The sequence below is a fragment of the Pteropus vampyrus genome, unplaced genomic scaffold, assembly GCF_000151845.1.
Source record: "Pteropus vampyrus isolate Shadow unplaced genomic scaffold, Pvam_2.0 Scaffold502, whole genome shotgun sequence".
NCBI lineage: Eukaryota > Metazoa > Chordata > Mammalia > Chiroptera > Pteropodidae > Pteropus > Pteropus vampyrus.
Window position 1 is genome coordinate 505,023 of NW_011889283.1, and position 14,362 is coordinate 519,384.

The window sequence follows — 14,362 nt, forward strand, 5'->3', positions numbered from 1 at the left end:
TAATGTAGTAGGGCTTAGGGATATAGAGACTGTCACTAGTTGTCTCGTACCTGTCCCTGGGTTATGAGGGCAGGGGAATATTGGCCTGGGGTGTAAGAGCTAGATAAGAAGGTGGTTGGGGGTATGAGCTTTGGATTGGCTGGTTACACATGAAGGGTGTGCTCTATTTAGCGAGTTGTTTCCTATCCCTAGAAATTAGGAATTAGCTAACCCTGGGAGGGGTAGGCCCTCCCCAGTCAGCGAGGCCTCAGATGCCAGAGCATCAAAAATATCAAAATTAGGAAAATAGAATTAATACAGCACCAGTTGACTACTGTAGTGTCTGAAGGACACTGGAAGGAGATGCAGATGATGGGGATGTTAGTGGCAGCCCTTAGAAAACTCCCATTCAAATGCCCTAGTGTTGAGAAACAGCTCCAAGCTAGAGCAGAGAACATAACAAAAATTATATAATATAATTACATTATATTTGACATATATTTAGATATAGGAATGCATCTACCTTGACTCTAGCCCAAACATTACTATCTAAAGAAAATTGAGTAGATTTATTATGTAGAGTTTCTTCTAACCTTAAAGTCTGTAGCCTTGGTATAAATCCTCATAACTTATTTGAGCTGAGATCATCTGCCTTTATTAGCCATTGATAAAGGTAAAGTGATAATGTATTTGAACCTCTGCTGGCAGGTTTGAATATATGGTTCACAACCACTGTCACTTCTAAATATGACAGGGTCATCCATGTGGTCTACAAAAGTCCTAACGATGTAACTGTAAAAGTTCTGCCTGATGAGCAGGGTCTGCTCACTATGCTTGTTCCGACTACGGTCAGACAGGCTGAGCCAGGTTGAACAGGTCAGAGAAGGCTGCATGGAGAAGGTGAATTGTTAAGAAGGGGAAGGCATGGTTTGGCAGAGATGCACATGTGGCCCAGGCAGGATGAATGGTGGACATAAGGCCAGAGATAGGAGCAGGAGGTCCAGATAAAAGAGGAGTGCCTCCCTCTAGTGCCATGAGGGCCAGGGCAGAGCTGCCACCCCCACAGAGCCCTGGCTGTGCTGTCCTGGGCAGTTCTCTGGAGTCAGAATACTGAAACTCTGGCTCACAGCATCCTGCCAGCTGCCTGCTTCTTAAGCCATACTTTGAAAGGATGGGCTTAGAATGTTCTCAGATGCTTTATCAAATCTATTGGTGGGAAACGTTCTTTAAATGTGATTTTTTAAAAAAATAAGATATTAACTGCTTCTATTTTCCTTATGCTCTTGCCCTCCTTTTTCACATACTTATCGCTACTACCTTTTCCCCCTCCTGCCAGCCCAAGGCTCATTCATAGTATTCACCTCTGATCTTACTTCTTTGACATTCTGTTGCCTCTTTCCTGAAACTCTGTACTTCTTGAGAGCTAACGTTTTTTAGGACAGTGCTTTTGAGGAAAACATGTAGACACCCAGTGAAATAAGAAACACTGGAACTAATACATAGAACTATAGGCAAACTGATTCTGCTTAAGAATAAAGTAGGGAGTATTCAGCTAGTCAACAGAGGATCAGATGCAATGACCTTTGAGGCCCCTTAAAATATGAGAATGTAGGCTTCTTTCTAACTGCAGGAACTGTCCAATTATGTAATGGGCCAGCATTGGATGTGATCCAGCAGGGTCTGCATGGCCACTGTTAGTGTAAAATTTCTGCAGTATCAGGGAGACTGGCTCAAGGGATCTCTCGTGCTCCTTCCACATCAACCTCAGAAGCTCCATGATCCCCTTGGCCCCAGAGCAACATCGGTTTATGCTGCTTAATGCTGAACTTCATCCATAGGAGCAAAAAGTGGACAGTTACCACCAAGGGACCAGTTGGTCCCTTATGCAAACCTGAGTTGAGGGAATACGCCAAGTTCTTGGCTTTGCTAAAAGACGTATTCTTAGGCAGAAGATTGGTATCTAGCTGAGATTCTTAGAGGAGGGTGGGGTAGCGGGGCAGGGTCAGCGATGAGGTTGTCATGGAGGCATTGCTCACTCTCAGTTTGGCTAGGGAGAATGGGTGCAGCTGTTCCTACCCTCAAGGGAGTCCAGCCCAATTCAGTGCCTCCCTATAGAGTGGGGTCCTGAGGAAGGAAGCATCAGTCTCTGTTGTTCCCTGCAGCCCCTGTGCCCCAAGGAGCTCTGGCACTTTGTTCACCAGTGCTACGGGAATGAATTGGGCTTGACCAGTGACGACGAGGACTACGTACCCCCCGATGATGACTTCAACACGATGGGGTGAGAGAGGCAGAGGGCAAGCTGCCAGGAGCCTTTCCTAGAGGGGCTAGGATGGCAGTGAAGGCCTCACTGGGGAATGTTATATAGGCAAAGCCCTAAAGCTAGTGAGGGAATGAACCAGGAGGATATCTGCGGGAAGACCTCTCAGGCAGAGGGAACAGTAAGCGGGTGGCCGGTGGAATGGAAAAAGGGCACATGGAGGAGGAGGGGTCAGGAGGCAGGTTCTGAGAGCCTTTTGGCCAAAACGATGATTGGCTTTTACTCAGAGTGGGATGAGAAGCCGTGGGAAGGCTTTGAGTAGGTAATTGATAATATCTGACTTAACATTTTAACAGAATCACTCTGGCTTTTGTGTTGAAACACATCAAAGGGGGAGCAAGGGCAGGCTAGCTAAAAGGCTATTGAATAATTTAGATTTTTTTAGATGAGAGGTGATGGTGGTTTAGATCAGGAGGGTAGCAGTAGAAATGGCAATAATTGGTTAGTTTCTGAATATATTTTGAAGGTAGAACCAGAAATATATTGAAGGATTTGATGATGGATTGGAAAGGAACCAAAGGTGGCTTTAAGGTTTTTTTCTTGGATTTACCAAGTGGAAGCATAGAGTTCCAAACTGAGATGGACAGCACCATAGGCAGAGCAGATTGTGGGGGAAGAACAGGAGCTTGGTTTTAGGTAACTTGAGTTTGAGATGACTGTTACTCAAGTGAAGATGTTTTTTAGGCATTTGTGAATATGAGTGTAGAATTCACTGGGGAGTCTAGGCTAGGGACATACATTTGGAAACTTCAGTGGATAGCCATGAGATTGGCTGAAACCACCAAGTGATTGAATGGACATAGGAAGAAGTTAAAAAACTGGGCTGGGAACACTCAGCAGGAGGAAGAAGCAGCAAAAGAAATCATGAAAGAACGTCCAGTGAGGTAGGAGGAATGCTAGGAGAGTTTTGTATCATAGAAGCCAAGGGAAGGAAATTTTAAGGAGAAGGAGATATCACTGCATCACTGTTGGAGTGTTAAGAAACATGGGAGGTTGGAAAGGTAGGTGGAGGCTTGGTGGTATTGTGAGAGGCACAGAATTATAGAAAGTGAGGAAAGAGCTTCGAATGTATAGTACATAGACTTGGGCTCAGGTACAATTTCTGACACTTCATAGTGGTATCATTTAACTTCTGTGACTATCTATTTGATTCTCTCTAAAATGCATACAGTGATTTACTCAGAGCTGTTATACATCCAGATGAGGTAATACATAAAGTATAAGTCACGTGTTGATAAAGACAATGACGACTTTTCTCTTGGAAGAGGGTGGCATCCCTGAAGGGTCCCTAGAAGCGCACCCACCTTTAGCTCCAGAATGGTTTCCCCTTAGGTATATAATGCCAAGAAGTTAACTAGTTATAACCCAGAATCTGGGTAGTACCCCTAAAGGGCAGTCATGTCCAGAGTCCTGTGTGGGAAAGAAAATGTATGCTCAAAGCCCAGACATTTAATTAAAATGGTCACATTGAGATGGATTAGGATGCCAGTGGTGGGGAGGGAGGGATAGTTTAGGACAAATAATGGTCATATTTAGGCAGTGATAAATCTAAGGAGGGTGCCTAGAAAAGGTGAGTATGGAGCCGGAAATTTTACATCGTGGTAGAGGGTAGAGAACAATATCGGAGTAAGGAGTGGTTAGAGGGAGATCATATGCAAAGCAAAGAAGCAAGAAAGCCCATAGTTTTGGATGGATAGATAGGTCTAAGGTTTTAAGATATTTAGCAGTCTTGACCATTGAGGTTAACATAGACTTACGGTGTCTTTTTTTTTTTAGGTACTGTGAGGAGATTCCTGCAGAGGAAAATGAAGTGAATGACAGCTCATCCAAAAGCAGCATAGAGACCAAGCCAGATGCTAGTCCACAGCTGCCCAAGAAATCTATCACCAATAGCACACTGACATCCACAGGGAGCAGTGAAGCCCCTGTTTCGGTATGGGCAGTGAGCCCTTCACTTGCACTCCCTATGTAGTGGCCAGTGTGTACTAGCTTAGTTAACTCTATGGGACCCTAACCTGGGGAGTGGGTAGAGGGGAGGTTGGTTACATTGTGGTCAGTTTATACAATGAGACAGATGGGCTTGCTCCATTCTGATGGTCCCATGATCCAGAGCTGGATTCTCAGTGTCTCAGATAATGATTTTGTTTGGCTTCTGAGCAGATGAAAACCATTCAGGTCCATTGTGTGAGCTCTGTTCTCAGTGGACTGTTCCAGATCAGCCCTGATTTATTTTCCCACTGTGCTAGACTTTGTGAAAGACGTAAAAATACGCAAGAAGGACCTCTGTCCTCTGGGACCTGGTTACAGAGGAGATGGAAGCTTGATGAAGGAAGAGTGTCCAGGTGTGAGCTGGCAGGTAGAAGAAAGGGTGAGGTTCCTCAGGAAAGGATTCCCAGAAAAGAGAGCCTTGTGTTCTAGTGGCTTAGGGGTCAGACCACCTGGCCTTAGAATGAAAACATCATTCATTGGATGCCTAGTCTGCATTTTCTGTCTGAAGTTATCTTCAAAATGTAAAGAATCATATCTTTCCCTTTTAGGGCTAATGGGAAAATGAATCCAAAAAATGATTATGAAGCCTTTTGAACCTCTTAGAAAACAAGGTACTAGTAAGAGGCAGGCTGACAGTGTTGTAGCATGGTGCTGATGTGACTCTAGGAACAGACCCTGTGTAACTGAAGGAGCTAACTCTGCCAACTCATGCGGCTTGGTGTGCTGTCTAATGGCAAGCGAGAGAAGGGCAGAACCTGGTGCTGGGTGCTCTCGTCATCCATGGCAGGGCTGGGGAAAATCCTGGAGTGGACTCCAGCTCAGCTCCTACTGTGAATGTGAGGGCTCCCAAGGCCAGGTCCCTAACTCCTCTGTTGGGTGACTGCTCTGTCTCCACCCCAGTTTGATGGCCTGCCTCTGGAGGAGGAGGTGCTGGAGGGCGACGGGTCCCTGGAGAAGGAGCTCGCCATTGACAACATCATTGGGGAGAAGATAGAGATCATCGCACCCGTGAACTCCCCTTCCCTGGACTTCAATGACAATGAGGACATCCCCACCGAGCTCAGTGACTCTTCTGACACCCATGATGAAGGTAGACACTTGAAAATGGGTACAGAGTGGCCCTTTCTTTCTGTTTTGAAGGTTAAAAGATGTCCCTATATGGAGACTAGAGTCAGTGTCTAGGTTCCCAGGGGAAGGATGGGTGGGTAACAGAGCTTTTTTTTTTTTTAAAAGGTACATTTGTTACTAGCAGAGACCCTTTTTTGGGTACTCGCAGGAACCTATCATTCCATGTTTGTCTTTTTTGTTCAACAGGTTATGCAACTATAACCTGGAAATAATTAGATTTTACGAAAACTTGCTTTAGTGACGCCAGCATGGGGATTTTTGACCAGGCTAGAAGAAAAGGTGTTGCTGGGTCAGACAGACTCTGGAGACTGCCCTTCTGTTTTATATTTCTAAGTAGATAGCTTCTTACTTTCCTCCTATAGAGGGTTAGCCTCTAGGACCTCACTCAGGAACATGCTGTATCTTACATTCCAGGGTGAGAAGCCAAATTCTCAGTATTCACGAATTTGGTTGATGGTTTACCTTGATTGAATTCTGATTGATTCTGACCTAGTGAGTGTATACAGACAGTACTCACTTATGCATCTATGGACAGTTTCTCCTGTGGGTCATATGCAGTGGTTTTCTCACATTTGGTTGTTTTCCCCACATCCAGGATGCAGGGCCAGTGCAAATGACACACATATTGGGTCCTGTGTAATAACAGGGGTGCCATTCATGTAAATTAAGATGTGAATATTCCCTCACCGTGCTCACTATGCCTGTCCTGTATAATCATGGGCATTGACCCTGTAGAATGCCCACGAATTCCTCCCTGGCATCTTCAGGGTCACAGGGTGCCAGAAGTGTCAGCATCTGGCTTGAGATCACATACTAGCTCCTAGAGGGGCAGCAATCAAGGACTGTGGGGAACCAAAGGCTAGAAGAGGCCCTGAGGCTTTAGCAGCTCAACTATACCCTCAGACACATTCTTCTTTAGCAGATAGGAACATCAGAAAATTAAAGGTTGTTGAAATCATGGGAGAAGTATAGTGCTTTATGAAAGGAGAGCAGAACTCATATAGTTAGAGATTACAGCCCAGCAGACCAGACCAGCCTTAGAAGCTTTCATACAAATAGAATATTGCAGATTAATCAGCATCCCTTGAACATACCTATGCCATTATTACAATGCCATTTGCTGTCAATTTTGGCTAACTTACAGACTCTTGATAACTGACTCTCTGGGTTCAGGCAAGTTCAGGAGGTAGTTATTTGTTTATGTTTTAGTCAAAGATCACCTTAAATAGGGAAGCTTGAAAGGATAATAGCAAATAGTACATTCCCGAACTCTTTGTAAAGGATGAATGAAGAGTGGCACTCCAAGTAAATAGTGTGCATGCCATGGAAGGAGATAGTGTGCATGCCATGAAGAAAACAACAGAGCTCTGGCACCCAGCTACTCCACTCCATAGCCTTCCTTGGTGGCCGTTTCTACATTAGCCACACAGACATAAGTGCTTGGGGCCATCTCTTGGGATCACCTGCCCCTCACCTTAACTGCCTACTTCCTCATCCTCTCTGTGCAGGGGAAGTCCAGGCCTTCTATGAGGACCTGAGTGGCCGGCAGTATGTGAATGAGGTCTTCAACTTCAGTGTAGACAAGCTCTATGACCTCTTGTTCACTGACTCACCCTTCCAGCGGGACTTCATGGAGCAGCGACGCTTCTCAGGTTCATTCTTCCCAGGACTGGTGCCTCCCACCCCTTCTTCCTTATCTCCCCATGAACTGTCCTTTTCCAGGCCACATGAAGGCCCAGGGCACCCTCTCTCTGGCCTTACTCAGTACTGAAGCTCGCTCAGGGCCCTGCATGCTACTCCTTCCCCTACTCTGCAGTATAACGCTCGCCCACCGTGCACCAGGTAGCTGGTGCTAGGCCCCTTGAGCTTACCATCTAGTAAATAGTAGCAGCTACCACTTACTGATAGGCACCTGCTTCATGCCAAGCACGTTACATTATCTCATTTAATCCTCAAATCTGCCCTGTGTGTGAGTGTGGGATCCCCACCATACCCATGAGGAAACTGGAACTCACACTATTATTACTTGCCCAAGTTCACGCAGCTAAGGGGCTGTTGTGGGATTCAGTTCTAGGAATCTCCGAGTTCTGCCTCATGGCAGGGTCTACAGCTTTGACCCAGCAGAGCTGCTAAGCATCTGTGTCTCTGAAAGAGCATTTAGGCATCAGCGGTTCCCACTGCTAGGAGAAGAGGGCCTGCTGAGGGCACAGGGAGGTCATGCCTTAGAGAAGACTCATTCCCAAGGATCCCAGGCCCTTGTCACAGTAACTCCAGTGTTGCTAGCATCCCCGTAGGTGGCCCCAAGACTTCCTGCCCCAGCCCTAGGAACAATCAGCATTTTGGAGTCCTGTGTAGAATCTCGGCAGTGCCACAATGAACCTCTTTCTGCTTTGACTCCCCCTCCTCCCACCCTCCTTCTCTGGCCTTCAGTCTCCCATTGGCTTCCTTTTGTCAGCATTTAGTACAGTCAAGACAAGTTCACTTGCAGGGGACATTCAGACGTGGGGAAGGCATGCTGCTTCCCTCCCTTATTCCAGGGCTCTTTTCTACTCTCAGATATTATCTTCCATCCATGGAAAAAGGAAGAGAATGGAAACCAGAGCCGAGTGATTCTTTACACCATCACACTTACCAACCCTCTGGCTCCCAAAACTGCCACTGTCAGGGAGACGCAGGTGAGGAGAGGGCAGGGGCCAATAGGAGTGGGCCGGGAAAGCTCTATTCTGTCGTGAAGGGTTAAGGACAGATGTCAGGAGGAAGTGCCTGTGTGCTAGTGTCGTTTAGCCCTGTAGCAGTAGCATCGCACAGGCTTAGATGCCATTTCCAGTGGTTCCGGGTCCTCCGTTCTGAAGCTAGGAGTGGGGTGGGAAGCTGGGGAAGCAGGCTCTCTCCTCATCTCTCTTCTCTTGAGTTGTGTCTAGCGGACCTTTCCTTCCACAGACCATGTACAAGGCAAGCCAGGAGAGTGAGTGTTACGTGATAGACGCCGAGGTCCTCACCCACGACGTGCCGTACCACGACTACTTCTACACCATCAACCGCTACACACTCACACGTGTGGCCCGGAACAAGAGCCGACTCAGGTGCAGTGTGTCAGGGCCTGAGCAGGCTCAGAGGAAGTTTCTGGAAGGAAGTGTCTGGGAGTCCTTACATTAGGGAACATTTTGTTTGCTCCTGAGGAGGGAGGGGGAGGATGTTGGGAGTTTTGGCCTGCTAACTCGTTCTTTATTCTACCTTTTTTTCTGAAGCCTCTGAAAACCCCGCCCCCCCTTCTCTTCTGACGGTCATTCTCTCTACCATGTGTTCTCTTTACTGCTCTGCACATCTCTTTAGTAAAACTTTTATAACTGCTACTATTTATTGATTGCTTATAGTTTATAAAGTACTGTGTTTAAAGTACATTCTTTTGAATGACCCAAGGAGGTGGATTTATCCTCATTTTTCAGAACAGAAAACGGGATCATATGAGTCAAGTAACTTTGCCAAGAGTCATATCACCAGTAAATGCTGAAACCAAGGTCTAGAAATGCAAACCTGTGCTCTTTTCATCACACCATGTATATTGTGATTTACCACTGTCTCCCTGTCAGATGGTGAGCTCCTGGCACACAGGAACCCCAGTCCACTCATCGCTTTATTCCCAGCACTCAGCCCAGGACCTGCACATATCAGAGTCCTGAAAATGTTCATCAAACGAATAATTAGAATGCTGTTTGTGGATAGAATCCTGTCCTAGGCACTGTGATGTGCATTCAGGGAAGGAAAAAATTTATACCCTGACATTTTAAGAAGCTTATGGGCTAATTGAAACATCAAGATACCCACCCATTTGAAAATAACCAGTTTATAGTCCTGTATCTTAGACCAAGTTCTTTTGGTTATACAGGTCATAACATCACTCAGGTAGTTCAAATCAAATAGATGTTTGGTGAAAGGCTTCAGAGAGATCTCTCAGGAATCAGGAAGATCTGAATACTCACACTCAGAAAGTGCCTGTATCTTTCTTATTATATTAAAATAATTTTTTTTTTTTTTTGGTTTCTGTGTGCTCTCTGAGCATCTACTCCTTCCTCCCCCACCCATCTCTTCCTTTATTTCTCTCTCTTCTCTCTTCGCCCTCTTTTCTCCCCCAATTCTTTTCCCCACAATGTCTAGGTTTTTCATTTTCAGCTTCCTTGAAGGAGCTTCTGATTGGATGTTCTTTCTGTCTAGTTCACACAGAGGTAACTTGACCTCAGATAGACCTTTACAGAGGGTGCCTACCCTCGATCCAGTAAAAGGTTGTTTTTCTGGGAGTGGGGGGGCGGTGAGGTGGCCCCAGGTGTAAGCATGCTCACCTCAGGCCATGGGTGGAGCTAGTGTCCTTGAGGAAGGAGTCGAGGGCAGGGCAGGCAGCCTTACACATGGGGAGCATAAACTGGAAGAATCTATTGACAGAGGAAAATGAACCCTAAGGAGAGTCAAAGAGCATATATGCTGTATAGGAGAGGACAGAGCTGATACTGCAAGAGCTATTGGCAGTAGAGAGGCTCATGATTAGAGGAGGGGATACTTGGAAAAAAGCAAGAGCTGGTGAGGCCCTAGGTAGAGTGAAGAGGCAGGAGCCAGGGCTTGTAGCAAATGACTTTACAGGTGGAAATGATGAAAACCTAGAGCCTGACTTGCGCTTAAAAGTCGCTAGAGGAGAGAAGGATCCCCAAGGCTGGTCAATAGGCCGTTTGGCACCATCTGGAGCCTTTCTGGGAGTAGGCAGTGTGATATCATGAAATCTCTCTGAGCTTGGAGTCAGAGCCCTTGTTGTTAGCCTTTGGTCTGCTTAAATATTCTAAAACTCAGTGTTCTCACTTATAAAAATGAGGACAAATCCACTAGCTTCACTAACCTCAGGGTGGCCGTGGATGTCAGGTGACTTGATGAATGTGAAAGGACGTTTTACCTTGAGAAGGGCAGCACAGATGTGAAGCCGCTTTGAAATTAATCCCAAACTTTCCTTTTTGCAGCAGGGAGGGTCTGCTCAGGAAATGGCTGATCTTGCTTTTGGCTTATTCCTCAGGGTCTCCACAGAGCTGCGCTACCGAAAACAGCCCTGGGGGTTAGTGAAAACTTTCATTGAGAAGAACTTCTGGAGTGGACTGGAGGACTACTTCCGCCACTTAGGTGATTGCTATAATCATCACTGATAATCATCACTGACTGAACTGTAGAACTCCATAAAATACCTGCCATTATGATTCAGGGGAATGGAGACCATGGAGAATCGGGAGAGAGACTGAGACAGCGAAGGGGTTTCATGGGGTTCTTAAGTCTGCCTCAGAAATGGATACAAAATTCGGCATGTATGTGAACATGTGCATTTTTCCAGAGACTATGCTATACCTGTAACTTTTATGAGGTCATTAAGGGATCTATGACTGCCACCCCTTCCCCCCCACAAAAAAGAACCTCAGATCAGTCACACTGGTAATAATTCTGTTATAGAAAGGAAATAGCCTATGAATGCATCTGTTAGGAAATATGATATGCCCCAAATTATATACATAAGTGGTACAGATGTCAGGAATCTATGTCTCTTTACAATGTTCAACAGCCTAGAAGAAGGGTTCGGACTTGGTCCCTGTGGTACTTCTTTAGACTCATGGACATCCTTGAGGGACCACTGCTTTCCCTATCAGCATACAGTATGGAAAATGCTTCCTTTAAAGAGGACTCAGCTAGGAGTAGACACTTGCTTCTGGAGTCCAGTGTATTGGGTTGGAAGTATGGGCAGATAACCTCTGATGTGGCCTTTTTGTCTCTGACAGAGAGTGAGCTGACCAAAACGGAGAGCACCTACCTGGCTGAGATGCACAGACAGTCTCCCAAAGAGAAAGCCAGCAAGCCTCCAACGATGCGGAGGAGGAAGCGTCCCCATGCCCACCTACGGGTGCCTCACCTGGAAGAGGTGATGAGTCCCGTTACCACACCCACTGATGAAGATGTGGGCCACAGGATTAAGCACGTGGCAGGTGTGTGCTGGGTGAGGACGGCTGGTGTGGCTTAGGGCTTTGGAGCCACATGCCTGTGCCAAGGTGCACTCTTACACACTCATTTTGTACTTTGGGTATAGATTGTATATAGTTTGCACATAACCCATTAAATCTAAGGCTCCAGATGCTCTACCTATTTCTGTTGGCCTTTAAGTTCCTCAGCTTCTGCTGAGCCCGTGTTTGCTCTGATAAAAAAAAAAAGTTGCCTTTGGGTTTATGCCTCCATGCTGCCTAAGCTCCATATCTACCTGGATAGACTCAAGTATACAGCTTCCTAGTTCTTAGGAGATGCACCATAGAGAAGCGAGAGCTCAGACTCCAGAGATTACCTCAGGACAAAAAGATCAGGGAGTCCAAGCAGCACCCCCTCGCTTGACCCCCATGGACCCACCAAGGACCTGCCCTTGATATGTCTCCTTCCCATCCAGGCATTCACAACCTCATGTCCTTACTCAGTCATTGAAACCTACAGCTATACGAGGTCTTAGGAGCTAACCAATCCAGTATTTTTCAGAATATTCTCTGCACTTACCTGGGCATTCATCATTCATCAGAGCTGGATGTAGACAGTAAAGGAGGCAGAAGCAGAGCAGGAGAGTGCCAGCTTTCTGTGATTCTTCCCCCAGCTTTCACCAGAGCACTCCCACATTATGTGTTTCACATATGGAATTTCTCACTTAACATTGCATTTGAATAAACTGACTTGAAGAGAGGTTCTCTGACTTGCTCAACACCATGTAGCAGTATGGATAAAGCCAGAGCTGAAAGCTGTCTCCTAGCACAGTACTGTTTCCCCTTCCACAGCTGCAGATCACTTTTTCCTGCATCTGTGTATTGTAGCTACATAGATCTGTTGATTTTTCTCATTTGTTCAGTGACTTCAATACTCACTTGCCTGACCCAACCCATGACCTTGCCCTTGAGGAGCTTACTTTCTACTTTTGGAAGGCTGGGTACATCTATTGCATTATTGCCCTGACATCATCACAGACAGTTCTCCATCATTCCCTGAAGTTCTGTGCATGACCATTATCACATCTGCACTTGGTGGTCTTGGGGGCCATGATGGTGATAGCCTCTTTATTTTCCCTGTAGGTTCTACACAGACACGGCATATCCCCGAGGACAGCCCCAATGGTTTCCACCTGCAGAGTGTGTCCAAACTGCTGCTGGTTATCAGCTGTGTGTAAGGAGTTACAGTCTGTCCTCCCCACCCCACCCTTACTGCCTTCCCTTTCCTGCCTGCTGCTTCTTCCCCAGTTTCTTTGGGTGTTATTTTTTGTCTTCTAGTTTTCTCTTTCCAAACCAATTGCTCTGTCATTCCTTGCCTCTTTGCTTTTTCCTCTGTTTTATTCAGCATTTACTGTATGCTAGGTCTCAAGGATTCAGAAGAAAATGCTGCATGCAGCATCCATGCCCTTCAGGAACTCAGTTTCAAGTGGGTAAGACAGAGAGGAAATTCAAAATTACTACACAGTTTGATAAATACTAACATAGAGATGCTACAAAACATTTTAGGAGCCCGTTTATTTGTTTGTGAGGGGACATTCTAGGTGTCTGCACTATGCCAGGCGTTAGGACTGTTGCCTCTTGGGGTCCACACTTTGGCAGAGTAGCCAGGTAAAAATCAAGAACTACAGTCTAAGAAGAGTATGTGCTTATTTTATTGTCAACAATTTAAAATAATTTCCATAACACTATAAAACTGTAAGCTTAATAATTTGCATAGAAAGATGCCAGGCTAGAGAGAAAGGTAGTTGAAAGCAATGACGGCATTAAGATGAGAGAGCACAGCTATCTGATATATCAGGCCACAGCCTGCTCAGGACTTTTGTAAATCATTTTGATCAGGGAGCAGCTAGAACAGGTAAGTGCGGACAGCTCTTCCACGTGATTCAGCCCACTGCCTGATGCCCAGCCTTCCTTGGATGGGGGTATGCAGTGAGAATGTGGGAGCACAGGTGTGTGGCGGGCATAGGAGCTGCCCAGATGCTCGCTTAACCAGATGTTCACCAGGCACTAGACTATATCTAATTCAGTCTTGCTTCTGTGACCCCTCCCCCGCAACCAGCCCAGGCCTCCGCTAAAGCATTTTCAGAGAGACAGAAGCAAGGGCACATCCCTACCCTTAGGAAACACTGAAAGGAGCCCTAGAGTGACATGGCTGGATTTGCAATTTTTTTTTTAATCACTCTGATGGCAATATGGTGCATGAAAGGACTGGAGGCAGGGAGGTCCACAGGAGTAAACTACAGTGATGTATGCAAGAGTGGCTGGCAAACTGAGGTGAGGGACTGGAGCTGAGAGACTTATGACCTTTGGTTTCATAGTAAAGGAAGATGACTTACTGATTCCCATGTCCATAGATGTTTGTATCATTAACAGAAATCTAGAACTTAGCAAAAAGTTGTCAGAGAAGATGTCAGTTCTAGATGTCTCTGAGTTGCCATAGGTTATCTAAGTGAAGATGATGGATAGTTTGGACTTGGGGCTTAGGAGAAAAGTTTAGACTGCTGTTGCTGATTTAATTATCAGTAGCATTAAAGCTGTGGGTGTGAATGAGGTCACTAGAGGAAACAGTGTGAGAAGGAAGATGGGGCTGAGGAAAAACCTGGGGCCGCTAAAGGAGAGGGGCCTGTGAGGAAATAAGGAGGGCTCTTATTAACCTTACTTGAATATGTTACAAAAATTATATGTAAAATTCTTCTGAATGTGGCGTTAAGCCAAGATATTTTTACAGCATTAAATGCAAAGACGTCTATAAAACCAGTAAAGTTCACGTTTAGCATCATCTCTTTAAAGTTATTCATGCTGTTGTTAACACTAAATCTCTGATGTTGGGTTTGGTACATACAAAAGTAATCACAGGTTAGTTCTGGGTTTAACCTCTTCCTGCATTTTGATGTTATTTTTTTTTAACTTT

At 45.7% G+C, this 14,362-nt stretch overlaps 1 protein-coding gene across 5 annotated transcripts in view; it reads left to right on the top strand.

Moving 5' to 3' along the window:
- Positions 1 to 14,362, top strand: part of GRAMD1B (GRAM domain containing 1B) — a 217,787-nt gene that overhangs the window by 196,372 nt on the left and 7,053 nt on the right. For all 5 annotated transcript variants that reach the window (XM_023524858.1, XM_023524861.1, XM_011383000.2 and 2 more), the window contains 9 exons: positions 2,142 to 2,257; positions 4,073 to 4,229; positions 5,186 to 5,375; positions 6,922 to 7,065; positions 7,970 to 8,088; positions 8,354 to 8,496; positions 10,467 to 10,570; positions 11,215 to 11,418; positions 12,535 to 12,625. In XM_023524858.1, coding sequence (XP_023380626.1) covers positions 2,142 to 2,257; positions 4,073 to 4,229; positions 5,186 to 5,375; positions 6,922 to 7,065; positions 7,970 to 8,088; positions 8,354 to 8,496; positions 10,467 to 10,570; positions 11,215 to 11,418; positions 12,535 to 12,625 — 1,268 coding nt within the window. The remainder of the gene's footprint in view (positions 1 to 2,141; positions 2,258 to 4,072; positions 4,230 to 5,185; positions 5,376 to 6,921; positions 7,066 to 7,969; positions 8,089 to 8,353; positions 8,497 to 10,466; positions 10,571 to 11,214; positions 11,419 to 12,534; positions 12,626 to 14,362) is intronic.